Raw genomic sequence first — 20535 nt, 5'->3', positions numbered from 1 at the left:
CCAGCAAGCTTTGGTCATTTTTGCAGTTCCCAAGTCACTGACTTCAGACAAAGAAATGCACAGTATAACATTTTACAAGCTCATTTTCCTAGAATAAGAAATATCTTAATACAAGGTCCATATCACTTGCAAAGAGCTAAACTGGGAACAGAGGACTGGCAAGTACCTCCTGGACCATTTCAGCCCATAATGTATTAGCATGTCATGCAATTTCAGAAACTTTGATCAAATTCTACCTGAAACTGGATCAGAGTTTAGCCCCTACTAGTCCAGTCAAAAGACTCCTCCAAACTTGATTGCATGAAGATTTAGCAACCTTTTCTCATTTCCACACATAATGTAGCTATTGTTATTTTATGTGCACTTATTCTTGCAGCAACATTTTTCTTTCTGTTAAATAGTTCTTTCTGTTCTCTAGCTCCTTTGTGTAGCAAGAGAAAATTTGCTATGCTGGACAAGCAAAGCTTTTCTATTGTCCTCTGTTTCTCTTGTCATGTCATTATTCACAGCATCTATAAATAATTGCTTGTAATATGCCTCTAAAATTGATTGAGCATCCAGATTAAGGGTTTAGGTCAAGGTTTAAATTAAGTTAAAACTGGACTAGTTGAGTGCATTTTATGTAGCCACAGTTTTGTACAGGAAACTGGATAAATATTTGTTTTTGTTCTTGTTTAATTTAATACTTTCTGAAGTAATTATACTTATTTAGCACAGTATGTAAATATGTATATTTTCTTTCCTGCAGTGTCCAGAAGATTCTCACAAATACTACGGCGACAGACATCCCTAAATCATCTCTGCCAAGTAAGTATTTTGGTTACTCTAGTTTGATGAATGCCATTTTTACTGCCTTTTTGAATAATTTTATTAATTGACAAGTTGGACTTTATTCAGAGGAGGAGATCACATTAACAGTTTGTCTCCAATATTTGTTGTGGCCACCTCAACAAAATGAAAAAGCAATCACTGAAAAAAGCTTTTCTAGCCAAGGGGTAACCTCTGATCATTAAATTCAGCAGGGTACTTTCATGAAGCAAAATTATTATTTGATTTGAAGAGACGGCTCATTTCCAGGAAATAAATGAGAGACATTCCACTGATTTCAGAGCTGATTGTATTAGGCCAGTTGCAAAGCAAGAAAAATTTCGACATGCCCAACAATACATTCCAAGTCTAATTGTATATTATAAATTAAATGCAACTTAGTAAAAGAAAAAAGAGCTGAACTGGGTTTTAAATAGACTTGTTCTTGTAACCACAGCAAGTGAATATAGAAGGCACCCCAAAGTGTTTGGTTTTCACCAGTTTACATCAGAATTACCTGTAAAAAGTCATGAAGCCAAATTCTGGGTAGTATTAAATGGGATAGAATGCATTGAATTCATTAATGTTTCATGCATGTATTGGAGGGGATAGGTTTTTTCCCCTTTCACCTAAAAGCTCCACTTTTGGAAGATGTATCCAAAACTCCAGATTAAGCCTGTGAGGGGTGAAGCCCACAGAAAGAAGCTCTAGTTGTTAATTTTTTTTCAACCCTGTGAGGGGTGAAGCCCACAGAAAGAAGCTCTAGGGAAATAAAAAACACTCCTGTGAGAAATTTTGGTAGGTTTCTTCTGCCATTATTTTAGTGGTGGAGACAAAGACACCTGTGCTACCTTTCCCCAAATAGCATAGACCATCACTGCACTCTGGAGGTCCATAGCCATTCAGAGGAAATAAAGAAACCACAACCTTCTGCATCAAACCTGGGATCAAATCTCTTAGGTGAAGAACTCTTCAAGTGCATCACTCCCTCGGGGAAGCTGATAACCTTGGTGTGCGTTATCATCTCTGCTTAACTTACGGAGATCTGTGTATATGACCATGGCCTTGTGTCACTTCCTTTACTTTCAGTCCATCCTCCCCGTTACCAACAGCAGATCCCTGTCCCAACCAGCCAAGACAGGGACCTGATTAGGAGGCCTCATAACCTTTTCATGTGGCTGAGGGAAGAATGAGTCTTCATAGATCGGAGAGGGCTTGAGTGGGGTTTGTTTGGTATTGGTTTGAGTGGTTTTTTTGGTGCTTTTTTTGTTCTGAACTGATGTTTGAAATGAAAACCAGCAGAGCTGTTAGAGATTGAGGGGTCTAGCAATGGCAGCATCAGATTAGTGTTGCTCATTAGGGTTTGTGTTGGATGCAGTCAAAATACTTGCAGTTGATTAAAGTAGGCAAAATGACTGAAGAGTTCTCTTGTTAGAGGGCCCTGTAATATCCATAAGACATCAAGCTGGTGGGTGGGGGTCCATGAGGAGAATCAACTTAGTGAGCCCAGCTAAGGAAGCGTAAAAGGGGATAAAGCCTGTTTTTTAACCTAATAAAGCATGAACTAATGAATAGATTGGATTGGATTACAGGCATCAAGAACAGTGATCCACAGTGCAGACATCACATTTCAAATGCTGGAGGACTGGAGGAATGTGGATCTGAATAGCATTACCAAACAAACCCTCTATACTATGGAGGACTCACGGGAGGAACACAGAAAGCTCATCATACAATGTAAGAGCAGAATCTTCAAATAAAGCCAGGTGAACTTGGCTTCCTGCTGCAAACAAAGCTCAGAGAAAGCAGTGCTGGTTTTGCAGCCATTGGTTTCCTTGGAGGCTTAAGATAAATATAGAGACATTTACCAAAATGTAAGGCAAAGCCCTGTAAAGGTCTTATGTTTTGGGGCAAGGATCTGGGCACCGTTCCTTGATGCATTCCTTTCTAGTACCCAGAACAGCCAATGGCACAAAACTTGCAGCAAATTCCGGAAGATTTTTTCTATGAACCTGAGCAAACTAAATCTGTGAGTTAACCATTGAACATGTTTCCTGTTGTAGAATTGCAGAAGAATTTTCTTTTTAATGGCTTTTGCAATTAAGTGGCTGTGTATTTGAGTCCCTTGTAAACTTGTTTATTAAAAGCTCCTTTTTACCCAGTGTTTTCATAATCAAGAGCATTTGATGGGATAAACTTTCACCCTGAATTGTTATGACAAAGTAGAAGTCCAATATCAGACAAGCTCATTGGATAATTTAGTTTCTGTCTAGTATAGTGGAGTGTATAGACTTGAAAGTGACTTTGGAGATATTGGCAAATTGGTTTTACAATTAAAGGTCTTTTGCAAATACAAAATATTCCTTCCATCATGCAGCAAGTGTTGCATAGTTATAAGATCAGGTGTAACTTGAAGCACACTGAGTTTTGTTGTTTTGAGGCAGCAGAGCTTTGTCTCTAACATCTTTCACATAATCTCACTTCCTGTGAACCTACCTGTTGTATTGCCATCTCTCTCCTGAGGAGGATCTTTTACCCAGAAGCTGCCTGAACAGGCAACAACCCAGGCAATAACCACTTGTGGGAGCTCAGCAAGGATAGGTTTGCTAGTGAGATAACTCTTTCAGGGAGAGGCTGGGAAGACAATGGGTGACACTTTCACATGTACCCTGGACCCTACAAGGTTGACTTTGGCAGTCATCCCACTGTGTTAACACTTGAATTCTTCTCCTTTGTTCAGGGATGGGCCTTGCATCTCTGCTAGCTCTGTTTTCCAGACAGAGGTTCTTGGTATTCTTTCCTCTCTTTCTTAACTCTTGATTCATTTCATTGCCCACTCCCCTTTTGAGGAGATAGGAACTCAACATGGCAGCAAGAGAGGTAGCATACAGTGAGAATGAAGTCCAGAAGCTGAGTAAATCCTTCTGTCAGCTGTTAAGTTTTCCAAGATCTATCCAGTGTCCTACCACTGGCAAAAAAATAGAGTTTTCAAAGTTACACTCCCTAGTAGCAGCAACATTTTTGGCTGCCATTCAGAACATCCTTAGTATTTAAGGAATCTTCTTGTGTATGTGCTATTACTATAATAAAACCAAACAGAATTTTCCTGAATGCTGTTGCATTTTTGCAGGTTTTTATGTATTTTAGGCCTATATAGTTTTATAAGAAGTTAGTCAGAAATTATAAGCTAATAGCTCATAAGATGGATGCCGATGAGGTGTTCATATGCACACAGAGAATATCCCAGAACTTAGATTTTTTCCCCCCATGTTTCATGTTTATTCTACTTGACCAAAGATTTTTTCACTATGCCTTGTATGACTTATATGGCATCGATTTAAGGCCTGTTTTCATACTCTTGTTAATAACAATCAAGGAAGTACAATTTCAGCTAATACAACTAGAGGGGAAAAAAACCCAGGTTTATAAGCCTATAAACGAACTTATAGAGAAATAGAGAAAAATCACTGGGTATAAAATAACCTCTTTCCTGTTCTGCTGGACTACTTACCTCTGACATGATTTCTGCTTTATTGCCTCATTCTCAGATCCTGTTGAGGTATTTTTAACAATCCCTAAAGGCTAAACATCTATTTTTCTCAAATAGGTTGTTGTACACGGTTGCATTGCTCCAGCAGCAAAGCAGGCAACTGATTTGTTTTTCTGCTCTTGCTCCCCTCTTTGCACAGCATATGAATTACTTCATCTGTTGTATCAGGCAGTTTTTGTCCAGCCAAATACTCAGGTAAGGAGACAACATTTAGATTTCTCTGTGATCCTCTTCTGAATAAAGGGAGGTTGCCCATTCAGTAAAAGAATGGAAGAAGATAAGGGTGGCCCAAACATCATTTCCCTCCTTCCTCAAGTAATGTTTCTGGCAACTCAGCCTTTCCAAGTCTCAGTTGTACAAAGTTGTAGTCAGGTGTTTAGCAAATGCATTCCTGCTCATCCTCCTGATCCAGCAGAATCAAGGAGGTTGTTCTTTACATTATTTTTGGATAGCCTATCTGGCTCATTTCCTTAGCTATCATCTCTGCACTTTACCTCCTCCATCCCCTTCACTATCTTTCCTATGGAGAGTAATTCCTTCCTCCTGTTATTTATAATTAGTTGTAAATGGAATTGCTTAGCACATTGAAATCATCCTGTAACACAGCAGGTAGAAAGCATCTTCCTTCTTGACCTACTAGGCCTTTTATCTTAGCTGAATTGAAGAATTAGTTTGTTGAGGTGTCAAAGCATGTGATACTTTGTCTTCCAGCCATTGGTTCTCATATATGAATGAGACTTGAAGTTTTAGGGACTGCAGTTGAATGACTTTTTGATTTTTTTGTGTTAAAATATTAATACGTGTACTTGGAAAAGATCAAAAAGCATACAGGTTGCTTTTTGCAACTCTTCTTCATAATAAGTAGAGTATTTCTCCACTGACTGCAATTTGTTTTGAAGAAGTTTATGGACATTCTTTGTGTGTGTGTCTGGCATTGCAAATAGATGATGTGCAGCAGTTAAATCATGTTTTTGCAACCAAAGCATGATGAGCGCCCTATCAACAATACTCATTCACTTGGTGCCTAGAAGATTCTTTATGCATTTCTAAATCAATTTCATGCATGACATTTTTTCATCACTGGGGTCAAGGCCTAGTTTCTCACTCTTTGTGGAGAACACCATAAACATTTCACTTCTGGGCACACCAGACAACTTAAATAAAAACACTAATTTTAAAAAATAGGTTCTGATTGGCTTGCATTAAAAAAAATCTTTCAATGACTGCATCACTTTCAGTAGAAATAAAATAAGAAACACAGCAAACTTTTTGGGTCAGCACCAGGAAAGATGCATTTGTTTCAGTTAAGCAATCTGTTATAAAAAACAACAAAAAAACCCCACAGTAAACTTGTGATTCTTTTGATAGACTTTTGTGATTTGTTTTTCTTTTGTTTGAAACAGAATCCAAGGTCTAAGGTGTTGTTTTGGTTTTTTTTTTTTGTGTACCAGTGTATCAGGAGTTTGATCACCTTTTGGAGGAGCAGTCCCCCATTGAGTCATACATCGAGTGGCTGGATTCCATGGTGGACAGATGTGTTGTAAAGGTTGGTAAGGAGGAGTGAGTCACTGATGTGCATTATGATCTCTATTCAGGTAATAAATTTTTAGAAAAAGTAATAATAATTACCAAAAAAAAAAAGAAGAAGAAGAAGAAGAAGAAGGAGTTGGTAATGAGCAGGACTAAAACAGTAGTGGGCAAAATCTCAGCAGTTTTCATGGAGAATTGCTGACATTCAGGATTTTGCTTTATTTTGTTCTTGTTTACTTTATTCCAAAAGATGGTATTCAAAAATGAACAGGGTTGAGGTTTCCAATCAAATCAATATTTCCAGGGATATGGAGAGATGAATTCAGAGTCAGAGTCATTTTAGTGGTAAAGTGTAAATAAAAACATAATGTGGCCTTTTAAGATTTTAAAGAAAAGGATATTTAAGCTAGCTAATTCATTTACATACAATCAAATGTAAGGATGAAAGTCTACATTGCCATTCAGTGAAGGACACATTTGTGTTCCTTTTGAGTTGATATGGAATACCAAAGAGTTGTATTTTATTTTCATTAAAGTACATGCAGAAACCTGCTAGCAAAGCTTTAAAACAAATTTTCAAAAGCTATCTAGCATCACCATAATTTTACATAGAATATGAAAATGTATAGCTGACTACTTTAACTTCTGTTACTTTTTTGTATTTGGATGTTCTGTTTGAATTTCAACTCTTCATTCCAGTTGTTAGGGCTCTGAATTAAAGCCAAAGAAAACCAAAATATGCTGCCTCTCTCTCTGCTGCAAAATAGCCATATAGGAAACAATTCTCCAGATTGCTTGAAATACTTTAATTATTTTGGGGAACTTCTCTTCTAGTCAGTGGAAGGCAATTTGAAATTCAGGCCAGAGCTGTTCATTTTAATGGAGAACTTGACATGAATTTTAATAAATTAATTTTAGTTGCTAATTGGGTGAATCTAATATTTTAACTTGCATATGTCTATAATAAATACATTTTTGAAGAGTTAATGCAGTTAATGCTTGAAATGTGCTTTCTGGAAAGTATTTTTTTTAGTAAAATGACTAAGTGAATTCACAAAAATAAAAATGAGAAGGAACAAAAAACTTTATATTCAATATTAAACCTCATTTGAAATAGCAATATAAATTTGCAGTGTAGATCAAAGATTATTGATTATAAATTGCTTCCTTGACTAGGAAGCAAGAAGGAAGATGTTAGTAATTAGGTTAAGATGAAGATCAGAGCAATTTTTTTGCAGTCCTTTTATCAAGTATAAAGGAGATCCAGTCTTGAATAATACTTTATTGTTTCCTCTTTCTGAAGCTTGTCCATGATTATAAGGTGGTTTTCTATCTAAGGCCATTTTGAGTTTGGGTTTTCTAATTTGTAGTGTATATTTTAATGTGAAGATGGTGGTAAGTAGTTTTTCAGTATAAAAAGAGAAGGTGGATATATGCATCATTCAGCTGCATTGCTGGTAGAAATAAAAGTTTCTCCATGTCAGACACATCTCTCTTCTTGCAGGTAGCTGCCAAGAGACAAGGCTCTTTGAAGAAAGTAGCTCAGCAGTTTCTCCTGATGTGGTCCTGTTTTGGCACTCGAGTGATCCGGGACATGACTTTGCACAGTGCACCCAGCTTTGGTACTTGGATTTTGTTGCAACAATTCCATGCCATAGTCAAAAAAATCTGTATGCCAGCTTGTAGTGTACATTTTAAGTGAAAACATTACCAGTTTTCACATGTCCAGTGCTCTACTAGAAAATAGGTTTGGGCTATTGACATTTGGAAATAATGCTTAGGCAGATGTTTGTCTGCAAGCCGCAGCCAGGGGAGATGAAAACTCCTGCTTCCTCCTGTTTGCTGTTAGGAGCTGCAGGGATCAGTCCCAGGGCAGCTGGGGGAGTCCATGACAGGAGCATTCCCTAATGCACTTCAGTGCAAAGTGAGCCTGCTTACCCAAACCACTCTGGCCACGTGTTGAGCCAAGAGAGATGACTTTGTGCTGAAGTGGATGGAAAGCTCTCCAGTGAAACTTTGCCAGCTCTCCTCTTAAAGGACATAGCATTTGAAACTGGCCTTTGCAAAGTGAGTGTGCTTCTTATAACCTGGAGAGTCTCTTCCATTTCTTAAGAAGTCAGTTGGGATGAAAAAACAGATTTTTACTTTTTAAATGAAAAATCATGTTGCTTTTCCACACTGTTTGAAAGGGGGCTTTGTCCTCAGATACAAAAAGTTCAGATTAAAATCAGTTAAAAGCAAGAATGACTTGACTGGTGTGCCATAAGTGTGAACATTTAGTCACTTGGGACTAGACTTTGCATGAGAGATGCTTTTTATAAATGCACATTTGTCTGAATACATTTCTAGAAAGATCAATAAAGAATGGTTTTATGTGGGTATTGCATTGAACCACTGCAAGGTTTTCTGCTGGCTGAGCTTTGGTGTCCTTTATGCTTTTACAACCATGTACTAGTATAAATTTAGATACTGCCAGTGAGATACAATATGATATTTTTAATATGCTTTATATCTTTATAATAAATCTAATATTTATTTGTATAAAATGCCTATTTTTAACCTGAAAGTACTTTCATTTCCATTGTAAAAGAGTTGTCCAAACAGGTGTTAATGACAACAGGGTAGTGAGCGTCCCCAAGGTGATTGTAATTTTCAGCAAAACCACAAACCTGTTCAGGTGCAATGCTAGTGGAGGCAGGAGGAGCCCTGAAGTTTTGAATATCAAAACCATATCCTTATCCTATCAGGCAGCAGCTTGGCTTATCCCTACACAAATGTAATAGATTTTATTTAGCCATGGACACAAATTTATAATAATCTTCATTAATGATGCTATTCTTTCACTGCAAAGCCATTTGACATATTGTTTGTGAATTAGAGTTGAGCAAGTTCCAAAAGAACAACTCCTGAATGTAAAAAGCTCAGAGCTAGATGGCAGAAACTTTTCTGCACCTAATTTATACAGTTCTTTCTAGCTTTTCAGAATAATTTAGCTATTAAGTGAGTACTATGGAGAGAAACAAAGACTGATTTAGTGTTCTAACTATTTACATATAATATACCTTTGCTCTTAGCTTAGCTAAAAGGTTTTGCATTTTTACTGCATTGGGAACTGTTTCAGTGGACTGATTTTTAATTATTTTTCCACCTTTCCACCTTTTCCACCTTTTTATACCTTAAACTATATGTAGACTCAGATTCTCATGGTGTAATTTTTTTAAAAGTGAAATAATGTGTTAGATGATGGGATCTTTACTATGTACAGGACAGTGTATTTTTACCTTTGAAATAGATTATTCCAAAAACTGATTGAACGAAGTGGTAATACCTGGCACTGGAGTGACTGGCACAAAGATTTGATCTGCAAAGCTTTTCAGCATGATGACATGGACAGCTTGAAACAATCCCTGGCAGAAAAGAAAAACTGCTCTCTCCTTTGCTCCCTCTCTCTTTTTTGTCTTTCTGCCTGCCTCCCTGCCTCCCTCTTTCCTACTTATGCATATCAAAGGCACAGTTGGTGGCAATGTTTGGGTAATACACCCAGTGTACAAAGTAACTAATTAGTGATAGAAAGTCCATTATTTTCTCCAGATCTGGAAACCTCACTGTTGTTTTGCTACTTACACATAATTGCTGTATCTCTTAATAGTTGCTGATACTTACTGTGCCTTAGCTGGGCATTGTCATGATTTCTGTTAACCCCTGAAAATTAGAGCCCAATGCTGTTTGTTGTTGTAACTACAGTCTCTTGAATGACTTCTTACCTTTTCCTAAAGAAGTGATTGATTTGCTGGCTACAACTGGATCCGTTTCTGTACTTAAATATAGACTTGAAAGAACCCAACAGTTTCATGTGAGAAACAGTAGCTTGCAAACACAGAATAAATTATGGTACATTGTGCTGAATAGCCATTCACTGAGATGCTGAAATGCATGCCCTGATATCAGTTTCACTCTATAGCTTACATTTCATTCAACTTACTCAAAAATATAAAAATATTGCACTAATTGCATTCAGTACCAAAACCTTGTTTATCTGGTGTCTTTCATGCAAATTCTGGGCTCAAAAACTCTATACAGAGCTTAAAAAAACACAGTGGGAGAAATAATAGGAGAGGAAGAGAGAAACTCAAAAGAGTGACAAGGGCCTTGGAGTGTTTTTAAATGCTGCATTCAGTATTGCCAACCCCAAGTCTTCAAAATAAAGCATTAGACCCCCCAAAAACATAGACATTTTTTAAAATAGCAGATCTTAGGTTCTTGTTGTTTGCTTGCTAGCACTACAGTGTTTAGAGTTTGCACTTCCAAATATGTTTATGAAAATACAACCAACTTTTTTTTTTTTTTTTTTTAATAAAGAGTGAATAAGGAGTTTGGCAGAATATAGTAAATACCCTGAGCTTTATACCACTACATGAAGTTTGCCAGCATTTTAGCCTGTTTTTCTTACTTTGAAGTTACTTATCAGTAGTAACTGCATTACAGTGAATAGAAACTTCCCACTGAAAAACTGTAAAGTCGGGGGAAGAGTGAGCATTTTGTGGAGATCCTTGAAAATCTAAGTTTCAACTGGGGAAATCCTAGGTCAGTAACAAGGTGCTCAGCCATGTCTGCTGTCTTTATTGCACTGCTAAATTGAATAGGACTTTATTCAACAAGTGTTTGAACCCAAAGGATTTTTAAAAGCAAATTCTCTGCAGTAGTTAAGTGAAGATACCCACTTTTACTCTTGAAAGGCTGGGGAAACCGTTTGATCTGCTTAGTCACCTGACAATCAAAGAACTGCATGCTTCAGGTTCACCAGCAGCCAGAGATTTCCTCCCCGTAGCAAAGGTGCTGCAGTCAGGTGTGTCCTGTTTCTGTGCTGCCCTGCCCAAGAGCACGGGGGCAGATGTTCACCTCCCAGTGTGTGTGCCCAGCTCGTATCAGTGACAACAAAACCATGCAGGCGTGGAGGGAGAGAATGAAACACAAAGACCATTGGAGTCACAAAGGAAAAGAATGTGCTCAGAGTCACTCTGAAAGCTGAACTGCCAGCTAGAATTGAATAAGGGTATTGGGTCTTTCAAACCACTTCTGCCCTACAGCAGCATGTTTGAATACAGTAGTTGGAGTAGGGGTAGCTGTGCTTCATTGTGATAAAAGCTAATATGCCAAGATAAACCTAACTTTCCTGTGAAGAAACCAGTCATTATGAAACTCAATTTAATTTGAAACTTGTTTGATCTTTTCCCTATGAAAGTATTTCTCCTCAAATGCAATAATGGAATACCTCCACATGAGGTATTTGGGGCGGAGGGCATTGTCTGACAGTAGTTGATCTCTGCTTCTATCTCAGATGATGACATTTCTCTGATTTAAGCTAGCTGCTGAATGAGCTACTCTTTTAACCTCACTGTACTTTACTTGTCAGAGTTAGAGATCTAAATGAACATGTGTTAAATACTCCGTGCAAGTCTAAGTGAACAAAAGAGCTTTAAAAAACCAAACCCATTGTATGATAAATTCCTGTCTGGAACTATTACAGGTACTTAATGTCATAGAGTCTTTTGTATAATTGAACTCCACCTTGATCCTTGCCAGTGTCCCGCTGCAGATGGGCGTTAGTCCTTTCAGGAGGGCACAGCACAATATCTCAGCTCTGATGTTTTTCTTCTCTTACTTTCCCCCCCAAAATATATCTGTAGTCTCTTCTTACACATCTTTTTTTCCTTGTGATTTGTGATCTAGGGCAAACATATCTTCACTATCTCTGATATGTATGCTTTATAAATTATGGGAAGCAACTCACTTCCTTTCTGTATAGGTAGTTCAGAAAATTCATACCAGGATATGTCACTAAGGCAGCCAGTTTGAGATTGTACTTCTGACTGAAAATTATATGTCCTTTAGAGAGTGGGAAACAATTCTACTGTAGTGCAATTGGCAAAAAAATTCAGTGCTAAAGTAGGAGAAATAGAATCCTTCAAGTGGGAGCTCTCAGCTAGGTAGTCTTCTTGCACCCTAAAACACAGCTGGTTGTAGAAGCCAGTAAAAGTCTAGAAATGAACAGTTTGCTACTCCCTGGTTTTACTTTGACCTCTCTTACCTTGAGTAAGAGAGATATTTCAGTACATGGAGGCAGTCTTATTCAGGACTGTTTGTGTTGAGTACCGTAATAATTGGTTTAATGAGTGTATTGAGACAGTCAATGGCTTTTTTGTTTGTTCACTTTATTACCAGGGTCTTTTCACCTTATTCACTTGATGTTCGATGACTATGTATTGTACCTGCTAGAATCACTCCATTGTCAGGAGAAAGCTAATGAGCTAATGAGGGCAATGAAGGGAGAAGGAAGCACAGGTGAGTCTCTTACTCATTATTTTTTTGTTTTGTTCCACTGTTTCCTCTACTTTTTATGTTAGGACATATTTTTATCCTTATCTAACCTGCTGAGGCTTATCCAGGAGCAAAGCGCTTCTATCATGATGTGAAATAAATTATTTGGGAGGCATCCATGGTTCATACATTCTGAAAGAGAACTGCCTGCTTCACAATGTCACTCTGGATGTCACAAAACCCCATTCCTAAGCACTCACTTGGTGTTTCAGTAAGAAATTTTTGTACTGAACCTTTTATCTTAGTTAAGCTTTCTAAGCCACCACTGAATTTCAATGTTCACTCAGTGTTAGTAAGTTCAGTGATACCAGTGGATTGGTACCAGTCTAAATAAGAGGAAGAGATAGTCTGAGTGAGAAAAGACAAATGGTAAAGCTGTTGTTTCTGGTACACTTACATTCTGAGTGCCTGTACAGAAGGAGGTTCTGACTCTGGCTCAACTCCATAATGCCTTGCCAGAACAGAAGCAAGCAGGGATTGCTTTTAGTTTTTTCTGCTCTGGGCACCCCCTTGTATGAGAGGTCCTCAGTGATCTTCCTTACTTCCATCTTCCATTAATTTTGGCACATTAAGCCTCTGTGTCACCTCTGAAAGTTTCCTTCTCCATTTTAGCTGTGACTTAATTTATTACCCTATAGATTTATGGGAAGAAAAACATTTCAGTGATTAGGGTACTATCTTATGTATGGTGCAAGACTTGAATTTAATTCATTGCCCTGCAATAACCTCTTGGGATTTTGACAAACAAGTTGCTTATTCTTGCATATTTTCCACATACCTTTATCAGCTAAAACTATCCAGAATATCCTCCTTTTCTTAGTCAACAAAGAAAGAAGATCATGGCCCAAAGCCACAGGAATGCTCTGGAGACTCCTGTTTCTTTCCAATGTCTCTTGAAGGTCTAGGAATGCCAAACTCAGACTGGACTCCTGATTTTAGATATGTAATAGTATATTGCAGCAGTATAACATTTAAGCTGTCCATGCACCAGTTTTCTGCCTTTGCAACAGGAAAAATTCCTCTTTCCTTTAGGAGGTCTTCTGAAGGTACAGTGAAGGTTGTAATGGTGAATATTATAGAAGTATTTCTTTCAAAGATTTGTGGTTCCTGGTCTGTATTTCTTGAAATACACACCACATTACCTAACTGCTTGCATTATTTTTTTAAGTTTCTCAGTGTTCCCTGACTCTACCTCTAGCTATGTTTGATGGGTTTTCTCTCATTCTGCAGCAGAAATACGAGAAGAAATTATTCTCAGTGAACCAGCTGCTCCCACTCCCTCCCCAGCACCATTCTCCCCAGCTAAATCTGCCACCTCTGTGGAAGTGCCCTCTGCCCCATCACCCATCAACAACCAGTCCCCAGAGTATGGTGGCATAACAACTACTACAGGTAGGTTGATTTCTGTCAGATAAACATGCTTGAGGGTGGCTTTTGCACTTGGTGTCCTAAAATTGAGCCTCAGACCATGATGTACTGGCTTGCAAGATATGAGAAACCTTCCCAAGCCAGAAATCTGTTCTCACTATATCCACATATGATGTGCAGTTTACCAGGAAAAAAATCTAATGTTTGGATGTTTTATATGCCTGAAGGAAGTGGGCCAAATATTTCAGGTTCAGTAAGGTTTGCAAAATCCCAAATCACTAGTGGTTCAGGAATTCCTAGCTAGTAAAGTGACAGATGGGTATCTTTCAACATATTTAGCATCCAAATATGTTTAAATAGCTGTGGAAGTTTCTCTTGGGAATCTTTTACACATTGCTGATAACTTTCATCAATTGATGTTAGAGATTAGGAATTACATGTCTGAAGACTGTTTTCAGTGTTATACTCTATTACGGCAGCTGATAAGGTTGTTGTATGCTGGTGGGCTCACAAATTTAAAAAATCTGCACTTAAGGGACAGCTTAAACTTGTGGGTAGGATTGACAGAAGACAATAAGCATAAAACTAGCTCCTTGTTTGGGCTGCATAAATGGCCAGCATCCTCTGTGCTCTAGAACAAAACTCATTACCTTTTGGATGTGGGCAGGACAGTCTGTCTGTATGATCAAAATAATGTTTTCTTAATTCATGGAAAGAAAGGCAGAAATGTGAGTGACTTTCAGAAGGCATTTCAGACAGTGAAATTCCAGCTTTGCTGCTCATCAGTGAATAGTGAATCAGAATGTGGAAACTATCACTTTTGTGATGTACTAGAAAAGTTACAAAATCTTCTTGAAACAATGTCATAAAGTGATGATTTACCACACTGGAGAATTTGGCAGCGGCTAAAGAACTAATAAATCTTCCTGAAAAATGTTTTTCATGTTTTCAAAGGCACCACAGGGAAGCACAATGCATGTTGTACTGGAAAGAGATTTAAAAATATTTGTCCCTACATCACAACTTAAGATTTTTCACTGTTGAAGGCAATACAATAGTTAGGAGGGAAACAGGAAGTTATTACCCCTCAGGACAGTTAAACAAGAGACAGATGATTCCTAGACAGGGTAGATGACCACATGGCTTCAGTCGAGGTGACAGTGGAGGTGGTGAGGATCTTTGGCTCTTGCTGAAACATTGATGTTGTGTGGAACATGACCTGTAGGAATTGTGGGATAATTGTGATGCCAGAGCCAAATTTAGTATGATGCAGGGCTGTATGCAGAAAGAAAGGACTGAAAAGAAGGGAACTGTGTGTTCTCCAGGGCCATTGACTGGAATGGAGGTCTGAGGGACTTGTATTTGGGCTGCAGATATCGTAACTCCATGTGACTGTCATGTAACAGTTAACCAAAAGCCAAATGCCCTTGTCCTGTCAGAGGTCCTTGTAAGAAGTCCCTTTCCATCTTTCCCTTCAGGTACTGAAAGAGCACCATTGTTTCCATTCTAATACTTCTGAGGCAAGAAAGCTATTTCTGATTATTTTCATTCTTCTTTTCTCAGCTTTTCTTTTTTAGGTTGTTTTAAAGGCTTTCGTTTGGTTGAATTGGAATTTTACTCTTATGGTCTGGTGCAATCTCACTTTTGACAGTGTGAAAATAATTTTTGTCTTGCACAAGCCAAATTTGTCAATGCAAGTAATGTTCTGCTTAACATTAAATATGAATAAGTGGCTATTTGTTTTTTGTTAATTAGTAATACCTCTATTTCCCACATTCATCATGTAGATAGACTAGTTTTAGTTTGCTTTTTAGTTTGCTAAACTTTGGAATGCATGTTTATTCACATAAAACAAAATAACAACTGTGTCTCAGATAAAGGAAATTGATACACTTTAAAATAGGAGTGCTGAAAATGTATTACACACACTCAGACTACTTTATATACAGATCTGTGGCATTATATAGAATATTTTGAAACAGGAACCTCTGTTCTGGAAATACCACACTATTGATTTTCTTATGTGTCTTTATCAGGTAAATGTAAAATTCTACAAATGCTTTGCAGATCTTGAGAACTAGTTCTGTTGGTCACCATTAGGTCTCAGGTCCCTAATTTAGGGCATCATTAACTCTTTCTTGCTTGTGACATCAGCAATAAAAGTTAACTATTAAACTTGTATTTTAACTTTTTTGCCTTCAGTCAGTGGTCAGTACAAAACCAGCAAATTAAACGCTTGCAATGACATGATACTGAGCAAAAGAAAGGTAAATCCTATGTATCACTCTGTGGCATGTGTCATGGCACCAGTAACATTTTATTTAAAACTTTTTGTTAGGTTACTAGACAGTTAAAAGGCTAATTAGCCTCCATCCTTTGTAAACCACAAAAGCCAGATTAATGATTGTTCAAACTGCAACAATATTGTAGTAAAAGTGATAGCTATATGCCTGACTATGCTGTTCTCTCTTAAAGCCCCTCTTAAAGCTCTGATTACTCATTTGCCAATGCAATCGTTTTTAGACAACCCAAAATGAACCCTACATTGTTAGTTCCTAATATCTTAGTAAACTATGGAGTTTGCTGTTCAGTTTTAAGAAATATATGCATGAAATAAGTCATCAGGTCAGCAATGGTCATTAAAAGTCACTGTTCTTCCAAGTCTGGGCTTATTAAAGTTCTGGGAATACTGACACAGATCTAGCCCCTCTAATATTTGTGTATGAGTAGAACAAATTTTTGATTTTTTTCCTAAAGCTTCAGCTCGTGGACTTGTATGAGTATTTGAGAACATCAGCTCTTGCTCAACAATCAGAATTCAATTCTCATAGGTGCAGAGTGCAAAACTCAAAGGTTTCAATTTCAAAAGGTAACTCCTCCCTTCAAATGGAAGGGCTTGTGTTTTTCTAAAGCTTTATAGGTGAAGTGATCTGTTTGTTTTGTGGGGATGGAATGGGGTTCTGCCTCTGGATTTCTGACTGCTTGAAGTTGAGAGTACTGCTGATTATCAGACATAATGCATGGTGCTGGGAGTGTCTCACTGTGTCTTGGTGGTCGTTTGCTCCATCTTAAAGCAGATATAAAATGCAGCATTGTGAAGCATCTTCTGGGTTTTCTCTGCACTGGTGTGCGTGATGGCATCAATGACAACAGGGCTGTTGTAGGACTAATAGCAGTTCCATTTATATTTGGCTCCCCTACAGATCAGATGGCCTCTTGGTTAGTATCCTCAAAATCACTTTTTTTTTAAGAGAAAAGAAAAAAGAGTGATAATAAATGAATTTTCCTATTTTAATCAAACTCTGCATGTTCAGAACACAAAGCAGAGCAAATCGTTGCTCAATCACTATTGTTTTTGCTTATTTCAAAAAAGCAGTTCAGTTGGGTTCAGTCATATCTAAAAGAGACTTCATTTCTTGGAGTTCAATTCTGCAACCAGCTGAGGAAATTAATCATAAAGGACTGAGACCAGCTATTAGAAAGCTAACTATGGGAACCTTTCACGCTTAACTCATTCCTCCTTTTCTACCCACCACAACATTGGCAGTATCCTGGTTGACCTCATATGTACTTCCACACAGTCTGCAAATCTGTGGCCATCTTCCATCCTTCCTCCCTGTATTTGTAATTAGGTCACTGAAAATAGTAGCATCCCTTCCACAAAGGCAGAGAAGTGAGGCAACTGTAGGTTCACTAGAACATTCTGAGAAAAATATTGCACTGCTTTCTGTCATTCTGTAAATCCAGAGTAAAACCCAACATACTTTTGTTTCTAAACCATAACCTGCAAAAGAAATTAAGTATTGCCTCAAGCAGCTGTGTGAGGTACTATCCTGTAATACCTCACACAATTCTTGGTTAGGAGAATTGAACAAAGATATTCACAGCTCTCCCAGTGCAAGACCTACTTTCTACATTTGTTTCTGTGACATCTGGACAAGCACAAAGCTTGTTACTCTCCAGCCATTTATTTTAAAGTTGGACTGAGGTGGCTGACAGTTAGATTTGAATACCAGGAGTAGAATGTCTCATCCAAGGAATTTGACTTCCCACAGGGAGCACATGAAACATCTTGCTGTCCTGGACTCACTCGGTTTCATCAGACTATGATAAGATCCCTGCTATTTTTTGAAAAAAAAGAAAAGGGGATTGTCACAATGACTGAGGCCAGACAAATCACTATATTTGATAAAATACAAAGGGTCTTTTGGCTCTGTTATTACTGCTTCTTATTAAAGGTAGGAAGATCATGAGATTTTTAGATCAATGGCCAATTTTTTTTTTGTTGGAAAATGTAAAATCAGGTCAAAGTAAAACTTTTGTTTTATACTGAAGTGAAAAAGTGGGGAAAAAAAACCCCAAACAATAATTTTACCTAAAAATAATAATTTGAGGTTTTTCACCCTCTTTGTTGTCCTTTCTTTTCTCTTTGTTTTTGCCTTTTGCATTTAGGCCTGTTTTGAAAGAGAGTTGCAAATTTCCTTTTGGAAGATAACACTGGGAAAATATGTTGACCTTTTGAAATTGAAATGTTTCATTAAAATATTCTGTAGACAAGTTGTTGATATTTTCAAAACTCTTTTGTTTTCAAATGAAGCTCTTTGGTAACTGCGTAAGTACATCTGGTCCCTTCCACCTACACTGTATTTTTTATTAAAGGCAGGCTCCCTTAAACATTTTTCTAGCTCAAGGAACCATGAGCTTTTATTTGACCATGGCAACAGGAGCTAGCTTTTCTTCTTGGAGTCTTGGGGATCTCAGTGGTCCTCTGCATTGGGAGGAGATGAAGACAGAAAGTTCAAGAGTCAGTGGCAGAAAATGCAGGCATGTGACAACAGACCTATCACAAGTACTCTTGGCCATAACACATCCAAGGATTTCTATTGTAAGAACGCCAAATCACACCCTGCTGAAGTATTTCAAGTTGGACTTACCTTGAAAAGCTCAGAATGCCTTCACCCAGTTGCAGAATTAAGCATTTCCCACAAAAAAAAAAATTGCCTGATTTTGCCAAATAAAATCACACACACCTGAAGAAAATGATGCAAATTTGAAATAGGCTTTTCGTTCCCCAAAGCCATGGAGTAGACACAGACCTGGGAATACAATCACTTCCCACTCTGAATTAAGCCCTTTCATGCTACAGGAAGTCCTAGAATCCATACTGAAAAAACTGAGTCACCTCCTGCAATTCCTTTTAGCTGAGGAAAAAGAGTCAAGAGTGCCCAGAGACCCCAAACCAGTGTTCTCACTGGGTTAAATTCAGTGTTCTGGTCCTCATTTGCAGGGTAATCTCAGCCAGTATGGTCATGACCTCCAGCAAGAGCTATGTTATACTGGAACAATGGATCTGTCAGCTCCTGAGTGAAAGGGGTGTGTGCAAAGGACAAAGGTTTCTCAGCAGCTGGCTCATGAAACTGGAGTTCCTGCCTGGAAGGGATCAGGATGATTAAAAAACTCAGCACCTTCTAAGCAAAATGGAAAACCCACTTCTTTGCTTTGCTCTTCCCACAAGCGCTCTACATGACAAAAATAAATTAAGTCCAGCCTCTGCTGCCACTAAAAACAAGAAAGAAACGTTATTTGCAGGAAGGAAATGACTAGGCTATTTCTGTCTATCTACTTGTCATAATTTGGGGATCTTTGTAGTGTTGCCACTACAAGGGCTGGTACCTGGTTGGGTGGAACAGGTACAAACTGCAAAAGGATTCAAGATATTTATTTGCACAACACTGATTTTTTTCTAACCTTTCATTGTTCTGATCGTACTTCCTGCCTCAGTCCAGGCCTCAGAGCTGAGCAGGCCAGCAGCCCTCTCCATGTGAGAGAGACCCCAGGGTTTGGTGCATCATGCCTGAGAAATCTTTGCATTGGTGTTCTTCCATTTCTAAGTCCTGTTCCGGGGTTTTGGTTTTTTCTGCAAAATTATTTCAACACCACACTGGAAGTCCACAGTGTGAGCTGTTCCAGATGTGTTTGATTTTTCTGGATCCTTGCATGCTCCAAATGATCTAGATGTATTCTATATGTATTGGTATTTCTGCCTCAGATATGACTGATCTGTTCCCTTTGGTCAGTGCACTTTCCATGATCGTTGCCTGTTTGGTTGTTTTCCTGTAACTGTCTCGAGGCATGGCACCTCTGTGGATGACAGCCTGTGTTTACTGTGTTCCTCTGGCTCCTCTCTGTCTGCAGGGGCTATGCAATCCTACACATGGTCACTCACCTACACTGTGACAACAGCTGCTGGGTCACCTGCTGAGAATTCCCAACAGCTGCCTTGCATGAGGAGCCCACACGTACCTTCATCATCCGTCACGCACCGGATACCTGTTTATCCCCACAGAGAAGAACATGGGTAAGGCACTTCCCAGTGCCTTGGGTTTTCTGATTGTTTTTTTGTGGGATTTGGATGAAATTCTGCTTCAGTGGTTTTTTTTTTTAATACAGTAAAAGCTCTTTCTTGATGTAGTTAAGTCTGTATAGTAAAGATGCTGGTATCGTAATTCTTTGGCTGTTGTTGCTATTCTATAATTATATTATGTCTTAGTTTTATAATCTCATTTAATTCTGTTCAAAACTGCAGTAGGCCTGGAGGATATTTTCTAAAAGAGAAGGCTTAAGTAGATTTCTTCTCTGATTCCTGTTTTCTTGTGCCATGTTTGAAAAAGCTAGATGTTCCTAGAGAACCACCCTACTGTACCATGTGTCAGGAGAGGTGATTCTTCTCTTTAGCTCAGCACTGCTGAGACCACATCTGGATCCAATTCCATGCTCCCAGCACCAGACAGACCCAGGCATACTGGAGTAAAGTCCAGAAAAGGGCCACTTTAATGATGATGGTAGGGCTGGACCCTCTGTCATAAAAAGAGAGACTGAGAGAGCTGAGGTTATTTAGCATC

At 38.3% G+C, this 20535-nt stretch overlaps 1 protein-coding gene across 2 annotated transcripts in view; it reads left to right on the top strand.

Annotated features, from left to right (window-relative positions):
- RFX4 (regulatory factor X4) overlaps positions 1-20535 on the top strand; it is an 87040-nt gene that overhangs the window by 54450 nt on the left and 12055 nt on the right. Inside the window, exons 10-16 of one of the 2 annotated variants that reach the window (XM_039725608.1) lie at positions 749-807; positions 2400-2544; positions 5809-5903; positions 7392-7509; positions 12110-12229; positions 13499-13657; positions 19829-19991. In XM_039725608.1, coding sequence (XP_039581542.1) covers positions 749-807; positions 2400-2544; positions 5809-5903; positions 7392-7509; positions 12110-12229; positions 13499-13657; positions 19829-19991 — 859 coding nt within the window. Of the gene's footprint in view, positions 1-748; positions 808-2399; positions 2545-5808; positions 5904-7391; positions 7510-12109; positions 12230-13495; positions 13658-19828; positions 19992-20535 lie in introns of both variants that reach the window. The other variant, XM_039725606.1, reaches the window with a different exon arrangement.

The sequence above is a fragment of the Passer montanus genome, unplaced genomic scaffold (genome assembly GCF_014805655.1).
Source record: "Passer montanus isolate IOZ18808 unplaced genomic scaffold, ASM1480565v1 scaffold55, whole genome shotgun sequence".
NCBI classification, from domain to species: Eukaryota; Metazoa; Chordata; class Aves; order Passeriformes; family Passeridae; genus Passer; species Passer montanus.
The sequence above is the reverse complement of the archived record's forward strand: the minus strand, read 5'-3'. Positions and strand labels throughout refer to the sequence as shown.